General features: G+C 36.3%; 1 protein-coding gene across 1 annotated transcript in view; it reads left to right on the forward strand.

Moving 5' to 3' along the window:
* Positions 1–1,058: 1,058 nt before the first annotated feature.
* The window catches only part of MCTP2 (multiple C2 and transmembrane domain containing 2), a 2,216,888-nt gene continuing 2,205,165 nt past the window's right edge, over positions 1,059–12,781 (forward strand). The window contains exons 1-2 of the mRNA XM_044081878.1: positions 1,059–1,602; positions 4,285–4,347. Of these exons, the coding sequence (XP_043937813.1) occupies positions 1,129–1,602; positions 4,285–4,347 (537 nt within the window). The 5' untranslated portion in view covers positions 1,059–1,128. The remainder of the gene's footprint in view (positions 1,603–4,284; positions 4,348–12,781) is intronic.

Consider the following 12,781-nt stretch of genomic DNA (forward strand, 5'->3'; position numbering starts at 1 on the left):
TATTCCAGATTCAAAAATGATGTACTTACCATTAATGATAGACTTAGAAGATATATGTCCAGTCTGCTCAGTATAACTACCCATCATTCTCCCTTCTGTTGGTGGTAAGAAGGAAGTCTTGGGGATTATTTCTTTTTGGGATCTTATCTGTTTTTGTTATTGAAAAAGGGGGTCTAAAACTGCATTTAGAAATCAGGTGAGGGAAGGAAGCGTTATGGGAAGAGTGAAGGAGCTACACATTGGGAAAGTCTGTGAGTTGATGGGGAGGAGCCTGAGACCTGGCTCTTCAGTCCTACCTGTTTGACAGGATGGACCAAGATGGACTAGAGCTGTCATTTAAGATAAGAAAATAACTTTCATTTTTGCTCCCTAGTCCTGAAACTGAGACATTTTTTTAATGTAGCAGTCTGGATGATACATGCTTGATTATGATGACTACCTAGGTGGGATTGTTAGGCAGAAGGAAATATAGACAAGCTCCACTCCTTACAGCAACTAAAGGTGGCCAGAACTGGTGCATTGTATGCCATTCTGTGGCTAGTACTGAGATTGTAGTTTTGAATCATGCTGCTTGACAGTCACATTCCTTACACTGTCTGTGCAGATACATGGGGGATGCTTTATGTACCTGCTGGTTATCCTGTAGTTTGACCTTATTGTTGTTTCAGCAGACTATTTTATCCAGTTCCAAGCACTTCTCTTTAGTATGCAACCATTATGTAAAACGCATGCAGGATTAATGCTATGAGTAACTGTTATCCTGAATTTCATTATGGGTAAGGCTTTACACTCCTGCATTGTGCTTGCCTTTTTACTTCACTTAAGAAGTTTGACTAGTAGCTCCCATTTCTCAATAGTTCAGATTTCATGTACACATTTATTACATTATTTGGAGTATTTATTTGTAATTGGAAACTAATTTCCCTTTACCATTTCCCATACTGGATCATGAGGTGATATTTGCATATATTTGTCTTTCCAGATTACACTTTGGAATGTCCACTTAACAATAGAGAATTAAAGAATCAAATTATTTTTTTGTTTTATCTGTAGGCTTGAGAAGTGGCTTGAAATACAATAGATCATCCATTGTCTGCTAAGGAAACCAAATGCGATTGTAGACTGAAAATGGAGCCTGAAAAAAATTCTACATGGGACTCCTTTAAGTTGAAGGCAAAGCCTTTATTTCAAAATATTAGCACAAAAATGTCAAAAAAGACAATAAGTAAACATGTTGTAAGAAAACATCTTACTTTGGACCGCCGATTGAGCTCATCAGTACCAGACATGTTGCAAGATGATCTTGACTCATTGGACAACTCCCTTCAAACAACTGATCATTCATCTGTTTTATCACTTTCAAGCAGTCCATTAACACTGGCAAATCAATCCCATCATTGTGATGACTGCCCATCTGTGGCCATAGAAAAGGAAAAAAGAGTGCATCTTGAGGAGGAGAGGTTTAGGTCTCAGATCTGTGTAACGGAAAAAGAAATGTATATTTTCACTTCAGAAGTCCAGAAAGAGTCAAATGAAGAGACCATTACAGAACCGCATCAGGGGACAAGTACAGTTGAAGACATGGTATGCGATTTGACTGAGGTAACTAATTTGTGAAATTTTAATTTTTGCTTTAATTCACCTCGCATCTCTGTGGTGTAATGTCTGAGTGATATGTTAGGTTTGTCTCTAGGTAATTTTCTTTCAAACTTGAATGTTATGTAAAATGCCTTGTTAAGTAACACTGTCAATGAACTTTTCTGCATCCTTAAAATCACATTTTCTGCTACATTATAAATTAATTTTTTATCACCTTCCAGATCACATGCAATAATTTCTTACCAGCCTTGATTCAAATAAATGTACTAATTCTTCTTATGAAAACTTGTATGTCATAGACTTAATGATAGTTGCTCATGGAGCTGTTAGTTTAAATAGTACTAAGATTTCAGAACAGCATGCAGACTTTGCATTGCTTATTTCCTTTTATAAATGCTTTCAGAGCATGTCATTATACTATACAGCTGCTAGAATAAATTCCATTTTTTATTATTAATTTAATCTCCAGTTGCTGTCCAATCCGTTTCAGGGTTATAAGAAGAGTTTATGCAGGCAGTCATTGGCTGTGAGGCATATCAACTCATCTTGATTTGAGTACCAGTCTATCCGAATGAAACTCACTCACTCACTCACTCACTCACTCACTCACTCACTCACTCACTCACTCACTCACGCTTGGTGTGGATTTTGCCTACAACACATCTTTGGAAGATAGATAAAAAAAGCAAAGCTTCTGGTAGAAGTCCTCATGGGACACATGGAGGGCATGCAAAGTTTACACATAAAACATATGACCTGAGAACTAAACTGGAGAATTATGTGTAGCAGCAGCAGTGCTAACTGTTGTTTTTGTTCATTCATAACAGAATAAGTATGTAATCTTTATCCCCTTGACTTTTTTTCCTTACCGTTGATAAGTGGAAGAAAGTAGTGTCTGTTTAAATGTTGACCAGTGGATGTGCTCCTTAATTTGATATATTTGCTAATCTCTTCCATGGGCTGGTCGATGGTACTTTTTCAGTTACAGCCCCATATCCAAGAGACACACACAGTGCATTACAGTAATTTAATAACATATTAAACTTTTGAGATAATTAGCACATTGGCAAAATTAAAAAAAAAATGATATTGGCAGGAAGACTCACTGTTAAGGTTGATGTATGAGCAAGCTGATACATTAGGAAAAGTTCAGATTGGTAAAATGACACATTACCAAAAAGTAACATTGAGACTATGTGGTGAAAGTAATAGTGTGAAAGATTATAGAGTAGCCCATGCAAACAGAATGTAAACAAACAAGAGAGAGAGAGAGAGAGTGAACACAAAATAACTCACACTGAAATATAGCAGCAGATTTTGAGGAAAAGCGTAGGGAAAAAAAAAGCAAAAACAGAAAAGATACTTTTATAGATGAAATGCTGGTAGGATGACTTAATGGATAATAGTGCTTACGAGAAAAAAAATTATTATAAGGGAAATTAACCTAAGTGTGATGGTTAAGTAATGCATTATGCATTGTCTAATGAAGTCAAGAGCAGTGCAGCATGACTGGCCCACTGGATGCTACCATATGATTGATAGCAATGCATTACAGTCATTGAAATGGGTCCTGGCTCATCAAGGGAAATTATGATAAGTGTACTGCAGAATCTTGGGAAGAGATATAACTGGATGATTAGATACTCCATTGTTCTGACTGATTAACTGCACAACTACCCTTTGTCCCTATAGGAGATGCAACTTTAAACAGCATTTGGGTGGTTGACTAGTTTACATTTAAAATTTCCCATAGTTATGGGTTCTAATATCAGCTTGGTATGTGGTACCACACTGTTAGCACAGTCTAAAGTATTTTTTTGCCAGGAATAACTAAAACACAGGTTTAAGGACCAGGTCTTCCTGGTTTTGTAAGCTGAGTGGAATGTTAATTGATGTCTGGATTGAGGTAGGCATTAATCCGGATTTGTAAATTTGAAGGTAAGGTATGCTAGTAGTAGGGCTGAGCATGTGGCAATTGGCAACTACTTTACCTTTTTTGGGGGATAGCCTTCATAAGACATGGAAAAGTGGACATGAGGTGGAAAAATTTCTAAAGATCAGAACTTCAACCATTTGATTTGTAGCCTGTTGATCCAAAAGATGTTATACTTGTTTAGTTTAAAACAGACTTCAAAACATTTAGAACATTCAGGCAGATTCAAATATGAAGGTCAATAATATGCATGTATTAAGTAGTTCACAGTATTTCAGAACCAGTACCCCAAAAAGGATCTCTGTTTTAAAACTTATTGCTCCTTATGTGCCTCAAAGAAATACTTTTGCTAAATAAAAAATATGCGCATTTCTTACATTCTGTTCTTTCTAGTTAAGCTGTTAACTAGTATGAACATTATGAAGTAAATGAGAACATGGGCCTGATTTCAAAACAGTTGGTCTCAGTGTAAGTCTGTCCTGATTCTGAAAGACTTGCTGTCGGTGTAAGTGACCTACTTCAGTATAAGGCCTGTCTGTAAACAGGTTTACACTGGGGACCAGATTTCAAAAGATCTGCTGTCTGCCTGCTGGCAGTTTACTTACTTACATTTTGAACAAATCTTTTGGAATTGGGCCTTATTTTATTTTGTGTCTGTGCATGTTCCGTTGCTGCAAAACACATTATCAAAGGCGATGTTTTTTGCAATACAATTGCTCAATTTATTTATTTATTTATTTATTTGTTTACAGGATCCCAGTGAAGGGACTGATCTGGAATCTTCACATTCTTCTCAGTTCTTTGAAGAGCATGGGGTAAGTATGATACAGAGAATTCAGCAACCAAGATTGAATGTGTTTATTTATATTTGTTTACTGAGGAAGTGCACTGATCGATATGACCATTTTCAGGTTCAGCCTGGGAGAAATACAAAAATACAGAAATGTAAGCAGTAACAGAATATTTCAGACTAATATATCTGTATACATTCCAGTGAGCAAGCACAGTGTAATGTTCAGTCAAGCAAAGTATAATGTAAAATATATACATTAGTTTCTAAAGTAGGTCAATCTTCATTGAATCTTGAAAGAGGAGAATAGACCCGGAAAGGATATTGGTTAGGTGATATGTCCTGTATTGAAGTAGGAGCATTTGGCTTGGATGAAGAAGTGCTTTTTGAGTTGCATTCTGAAGGGTGGAGTAAGTGTTCATTTCCTTAATGTGGATTGAGAGAGTTTGCCAAAGAGTAGGTATCTGATAGGAGAAAGCATGTGCAGTGCTGTGGGGTTGTAGGGGCTTGATCAGGCTATAGTCCTAGGTATTTGAAGGTGGGGACTGTCTCTATGGCATGGTTGTGTAGGCATTAACACAATTCTCAAAAAGCCAAACAGTTGCAGAACAAAACTTAGTTCATAAAACCAAGATGCAGTATGAAACAAACCAAGCAACGCTGATACTGATACTGTTTTATTAAACACTTGTTCAGTATCAGCGCTGCTTGGTTTGTTTCATACTGCATCCAGTCATGGTTGTGTAGGTCAGATATAATTAAAGAGTCAGGTGGTTGCTGAATTTTCTGTGCAGTTACAAAAAGCATAGTTTTTGTCTTGGTGGGGTTGAGAGGTAGTTTATGGTTTCTGAGCCATTGGTGGAGCTCATGTTAAGTCTTGCTGGAGCTGGCATTGAATGTTGGTGTGAAAGTGACCTGATCGGTAAATGACCCTGTCATCAGCATAGGGGATAAGTGGGAGATGGGGGAGGTCATAAGGAAGTTTGTTAATGAATATGGAGAAGAGGAGGCAGGAAGTTTTTAAACCAGGAAGCAGCATCTGGACTGATACCAATTTAATTTATTTTATTTTGAAGAAGATAGTGATCAATGAGGTCAAATGCTTTTGTCAAGTCTATAAAAAGGCACCTGTAAGGAGGCCACTATCTGAGTTTAGCTGGATGTCATCAGTTAGGGACCAAAGTGCTGTCATAGTACTTTGCCCAGACCAGAATCCATATTTGGAGAAGAGTAGGTGGTACTGCTGAATATAGCGGGAGAGTTGGGTATAGACTTATCTTTTCACAAAGTTTGCCCAGAATTGGGTAGATGGATATTAGACATAAGTGAGAGGTATCTTTTGAGTTGGTATGCTTTGGGAGGGGTTTACTTAGGGCAGTTTTCTGAATCTGTGGCAAGTTGTTTTGTGTCAGACATAGATTATATATGTGGGAGAGAGGAAAGCACAGATTCTCTCTGCAGTGATATATGAACCAGGGGGTTTTGTTGTCAGATCCAGGAGGGTATCAGTAGAAAAATATAAAAGTAGAATAGAGAATTCTTTGGGATGTATGTGAAGTGGAAGAGGGGGATGAATGATTGCGAGGTGGGCAATGCATGATCTGTGGGAGGTGTGGAGTTTATGGGAGATTGCTAAATTCTTTTGCTAAATTCTTTAAGGAAATCTTCTGGAAAAAGTTTTGCTGTACCACATTGAATGACAGGGTATCATGAAGAGATTTTCTTCCTGTAAGTAGATTAACCTCTTTCCAGAAGTGTTTGGGGTAATCTGAGAGGGTAATTTGTTTCTTTGTTTGGAGATTTGTTTTGTGCCTTCTGATGGACATCTTGATGGACATCTTAGCTAGGTTATGCAAGACTATAAAAGGAGGTGCAGTTGTCAGTTGTGGAGGTCTGTTTCCATTTTTCCCAACCTTCATCCCTTAGAGTTAAAAGATGTTTGAGTTCAGTGGATAGCAAAAAAAGAGAAATCCGTGGTATCCCTCAAAGTCTCAGAAAAACCCAGTGTGCAACCTAAAAACCCAGTGTGCAACCTATATTGGGTCCAAAACAAACAAAGAAGAAACTTTGCAGTGTGGAGGGTGTGATGTTCACTTCCTAAATTATGTTAAGCACTTAGTTCACTTAATAAAATTTGAACTGTAAAATATAACTAATATACACGCTACAAAAATAATCAAATAGAAAATAGTAGGCAGTCCACAGTCGAGTTAAAAGTGGAATATCCTTTATTAAAACACACAGACAAGTGATCCAAGTTGAGTGTAATGCCATTCAAATTTTGTTGGGTGTATAAAGCTGTGGATAAGGGGATGAATTTGTCTTGCAAGTGGTGTAGAAAGTTGGTTAGGCTTACAGCTGCTGTATTAGGGTCATGTAAGCAGAGTACATGGTTGCAGTTGTGGGCTGTGAGAACGGTTCTGAGTTTTTCTGTGTTTGTGCTACTCTGGTTTCTGAAGCTTTTAATATTATGTGAATGGTTTATGCTCAGCCTATTTAAAATCATTACAGTTGCTCGGGATAAAATACCTTTTTGTTGTGTACACAGCAAAAGGTATAGACATTTCATTTGGTATGTTAAAAGAGATTTGTTTTTTATTACTGATGCCTTCTTTAAAATTTTATGGCTTCCTTCTATTTCTTTGCTTTCATTTTATCACTTTATAGCACAAATGCATTATCCTGGTCTCCAATACCATTATTACATAATTATAGGGCCATGACAGTATCAAAACTCCTCACAGTTTTTTCTTTATTCTGTTTTAGACTTTACTCATTGCATATATCATTTATCCAGATATATCTAGTTCAAGCAGTGGGGTGGCATAGTTAAATTTTTTGTATTAATCATGTTTTTGTCAGCTTTTTTCATGGTTTCTTGGCATTTTTTTTTGCCCATTTTACGTGTATATAGCAAAATGCATCAGTTGTTGTCTCTAGCTCTACATTTGTGCCTTCTTCTGTGTGAGTCTGACTCAACATTGTATGGAATTTATCCAGTTCAGGTTCATAAGTAAGTACTGGGCTGGGTTGCCCTTGCAAGCTATTTTAAGCCTAGCCTGTATAACGCTCATTATTGCAAGAATTTTCCTATTATTAAAGTTAGCCATGCATTAACTCCTTGTTCTGTTCCTTTTTTTTGTCATTCTTATTGGCTACATGAGGATGGCTTTAATTCTCTAAATCCTCTTTTGTTGCTTCATGTGGTTTATGTTATGTTTTTTGAAGTTTATATGTTGCATTGTTTGTTACCAGCTTTACGGTGATACTCATATTTACCAGGTTGGTACAACTCATTCTTGCATTCTGAAAAAGATCGTAGCAAAAGAGTTATACCCATCCAAAGTAACCAATGCTGAAAATGCAGCTAGTAATAACTGTACAGTTCTGTATAGTACTAAGGTTGTCACATGGAATATGTTTCTCAATTTTCAGTTATGAACTTGTGATATTGCATGTTGTCACATTTGGATAATGTATATGTACATACTTATGTATAGCAGTTTTGCATATCAGTCCGTACTATTGTAACAGGTAGTGTTGTCTTTCTTTTTATTAAAGAATTTTTTTATTTATAATATATATATATATATATATATATATATATATATATGTATGTGTGTGTGTGTGTGTGTGAGTATGTGTGTGTGTGTGTATATATATATATATATATATATATATATATATATATATACTGTGTGTGTGTGTGTGTGTGTATATATATATATATATATATATATATATATATATATATATATATATATATATATATATATATATATATATATATGTAGTACTTCAGTAGCAACATTTCAGTGCTGCCCTAACAATCAACAGTCCTAGTATGATTTACAGTTCTTAATCTAATCACATCTTTTTCAGTGTTACATAGCATTGTTGTTCATTTTAAAAATTCTTTGAAAGTAGAACTGAGTTTGATTACCAGTTTTTTGTAATAACTTTTCTAGCAACAGCCAGAAGACTCCAAAACATTTTTTTGTTTGACTTTTACAAATAAGGAGAGTGGGACATTCATTAGTATTTTTGATCTAGTTAAAGAACAATGTTCAGACCACAACCCCGTAAAAATTTTATCTCTTCTCAATATACATTTAATTTTTCACAATCCAAAAACATATATACCCAATCAGCTTGTACATTTTTACTGTACCTCCAACAAACTGAAGAAGTCATTTTACTAAATTTAGAGATTTTATACAGAGTTACATTCTATGTATATATTTCTACATAAAAACTTTCCAGTATAAACTTGAAGTTTGACTAATTGACTTAAGTAACAAAGTTTTATTTTTACCATCAATTGAGTCTCTCATTCCACTACTATCTAAAAAGTTCCAGAATTTTGCATCAAAATTATTATTTATAATTTATGTAACTTGGACAGGCTTCCTTTGTAGATCAATTTACCTTCAATGATAATGTTCATATACTCATATAATGGGGGAAAGTGCTCTGTTCCTGTTCGTATTACCTATAGAGTCATTTAATTTCATACTGATGCATAGTATTAACTGATTAACAGATTCATGCAACTTACAATCTTTCATTAAATATTCTAGCAACTTAGCTTTCATTTTTCAAAGCAATCAGACCATAATACTAATCCATTCCTTTTTAGTAAAAGTACATTAATCTGTTGACTGTAAATCCTGTTTGATCTTAATTTAATCTGTTATATCTCTTAATGTTGTAGCAAAGATGAAGTAGATATTCTATAGTCTACATTTAATAATGAAATTGTTCTGTATGAGAAAACTAATGTATTATCCTTTCTTGCTTAAATATAGGTGAGATTACAGAATATTTTCACAAGTGAGGATTTATTTTGTCACTTTCAATTATCCTGAAAACATCACTCAACAATTCTAAAATATTTAATGGAAGCAGACTGTATAATTCCATACTTAAACCATCTAACCCTGGAGCTTTACCATTTTCCCTTTTTTAAAGCTTCTTTAACTTCTGTTAGGGTAATAGTCTCATTCAGCAGAGATATTTGTTGGTCATTAAGTTTATTAGTAATATTTTTCTTTAAATGCTTATCAATGTTGTAATCATCAGGATTATTATTTTTGTCTTTATTAAGATCCTTGTGTTTTGTAAATATTAAGCAGTTCCTCTATGTCTAAAGTAAGCTTATTAGTGTGAGGATTTCAGATATTATTGATTTGTGCCTTTTTACATAACATCTGACTTCTGTTGCTAACCTATGAAGAGTTTTTGGAGTCATCACATAATTGTGCAATTTTATTTTTTCTAAAGTTATCTCCACTGTGTTAAACCTGTTTGATATTTTGTCATTATTTTTTAATGATGTCTGTATTATCTAATTTCTTTGTTCAGATCTCGCTTTATGTATTTTATCTTATTTCTAACAGCTCTTTATCCCACTCTTTCATTTTATTTTCCCATATTCCCATTCTGTCTTTAATATGCATTTTTAAGGAATTCAGTAATTGGACTTTACTAACCTGACCATCATCATTCAAAGATGAAAAGTAAACATTAGCTAGTATATAATTTGCCATTATATTTAATTATTACAAATGTATACATTCCTTTGGGATCATTAATTGATTCCAAGATCCTAGATATTACAGTAGATTTTCTCCAAAGTATATCAGATGTTCTTTGTGTTTCACTGTTGCAGTCATCACATTTGGAAAAGAAGCAGATCATAGCATTTTGTGACTTCTAGTCATTTTGTTAAAAAAAGCAGATAACATTTCATAACCCAAGTTAGTTAAATATTGTATATCTTTATTTATGAGGCAAGTCTCTTGCAAGAATGTCTCCTGTATTTAATTTTAGATATGTCATTAATGATTTCCCCTTGTTGGTAACAATGAATAATTTAAAAATGTCCATAGTGCATATTTGCAAAGATTTCTTTTATCAAGAGATAATGACACATTTATCCACCATATTGATGCAGTTGTATAGAAGATTGTAATGCAGTCTTCTAACGCTATCTTGACATTCCACATTTTTAAATTCTGTTCTACAAACTGAATTAGCAAAATTCATAAATGACACAAACAAGTCTTCAACTTTAACTATATACATTACTAATAAAACGGAACCTATCATGTATACCGAAACTCCTAGTTTATCAAATAGACAAACTACTATACTATCTTTATACCTACCAATACCTAAAATCTCATCAAAAACTAGACAAAAGCTACCGTGACTTAAAAATAATGTGATGTTCATCGTGTTACCCTGCTGCAGTCATCACACTTGGGTTATCCTGTCATCAGGTGGTCCCGCAGTCGGCCGGATTTCCAAAGTCTTGGTCCGACGTCGGTTGCTGTCGCCTCATCCCTGACGTCAGAGCGCCTGGGGTACATATATTGCAACCAACGCCATTTTCTCCAGTCTTTCTTGCCGCGCGGTGCCTGAAGCAGAAGCAGTTCGCAAGTGCCGGTCGGCCGACTCCTGAGATTTTCGAATTCGAATTTCAGACCGAAGTCTTCTATAAAGCTAAGTACCCCGTTGGGGAAACTTTTCTTGCCTCAGACCGATGTTAGAAAAAGTTAATAATTGTATTTCTTGTGGGAAGCAAATACCTCATAAGGATTTTCATTCTTATTGCATACCTTGCCTAGGCCCTGATCATGACATCACTTCTTGTCGTTTTTGTGCTAGATTTAATAAATGTACTATTAAAAGACAATTTGATTTTGCACGACACTTTTTTGGCAGAAAATTTAATTATAACATGCCGTCGGAGCTACCGACTACCGGCGTGCACAAAAAGGGGTCTGTATGACTTGGTCGACAGTTCATATGATCGACTGTTTATTTGATCGACAGTTCATTTGATCGACAAGCATTTTAGGTGGGGGGCTTCGCCCCCCACACCCCCCCTAACTATATATAACATCTCCAGGGTCACACAACATTGGGGAAGGGGGCAAATGCTTGTCGATCAAATTAACTGTCAACCAAATAAACAGTCGATCATATGAACTGTCGACCAAGTCATATAGACCCACAAAAAGCACAGGGATAAGGATCGACGGCCCAGGCCTAAGCTCGATTCCGAGGCCTCGGTTGATCCGGTCTCCGGTTCTCCGGTTATCAGTGAGGCTCTGACGCAGCCTTTGACTACCGCAGTCCAGGAACCCGAGACCGCTACAGATATTTTGACGGAATGTACTAGGCCGACGCAGCCTTTTACTTCAGGCCCTACCGACAATTTACCTTCCAAGGACATCGATGCTTCTGAAACGCCATCAGTTTCTGAAGTCGTTTTCAGACCGACGACTCTTACAGTCGAAACGTTTTCCAAGTCGAAGACTCCTTCCAAATCGAAAAAGACTTCACTTCATTCTCCTGTTCAAGGCCCTATGCCTAAGAAATAGATGCTCAAGATGGCTGAAGATTTGATTTCTCTTATCAGGGGTTCTCAGCTTCCTCCTGACAAAAGGCCTAGACAAGAGAAAGAATCTGCTTCCTCTGAACAACTGTCTATTTCTTCGGATTCCTCTGAGGACCAAGACTATTCCTTCTCTCCTTATGAAGATTCTGATGCTGAGGACTCTATTCCCTCAGCTTCCCCTCCAGAAGATTACTCTTTTGGGGAAACTTTACACACTATGAGGGAACATTTTTACTGGGAAGGTCAGGATTACTCTGATTCCAAGAAAAGGCTCAGAGAGTTTCTTTTACTCCCCCAGCACAGATCTCTAGCCATCCCTCCTGTTTTGGACATTGTGGATGATGTCTATTTAGAAGCCAGTTTCAACCCTGACTCTCTGCCTCCAGCCAAGCCTGACAGATACTACAAAGTACCTGTTTCCCACAAATTTCTTTACAAAAACCGAGTAGCTGACCCAGAGACTATCTCCCAGGGTCCCAAGGGGGCTAAGGCTTCCATGGCTAAAAATCCAGTTCCTTCTGAAAGGGATTCAAGAGCACTAGACAGATGGGGGAAAAAGGTTTACACCTCAGCCACTTTAGCTATGAGAGCTCTAAACTGTCAATTTCATATGCTTAAGTATCAGCAATTTCTGATCTCTCAGTTAAAACAAAAGATAATCACCCTCCCTCAACAATCTGAATTGAAAGAAGTGCAGGATTTGTTGCACGCCACCGAACAGGTGGGCAAACATACCTTACAATGTGGGTTTGATTCTTTAGAGGCCTCCTGCAGAGCTGCTGTCACTGGATCAGTTATACGTAGGCATGCCTGGTTAAAGGAAAAAAGTCTGCCTGATCATGTTAAAGCAAAACTACTAGATGCTCCCTTACAGCAGGATGTTCTTTTTGGTGTTAAAGCAGAAGAAGTTTTAAAGAAAATGGAAGATAAGGAAAAATCAATGCAGACAGTCAAAGATTTCCTACAAGTACAACCCCCTCGCTTCAGTAGAAACTGGCCAACAAAAAAATTGGTCCTTTCCAGCCACTGACAGGCGTCAGAGGGGTAAATA

Source organism: Protopterus annectens, chromosome 8.part1 (genome assembly GCF_019279795.1).
Source record: "Protopterus annectens isolate FY-2018-M chromosome 8.part1, PAN1.0, whole genome shotgun sequence".
Taxonomy (NCBI): Eukaryota; Metazoa; Chordata; order Ceratodontiformes; family Protopteridae; genus Protopterus; species Protopterus annectens.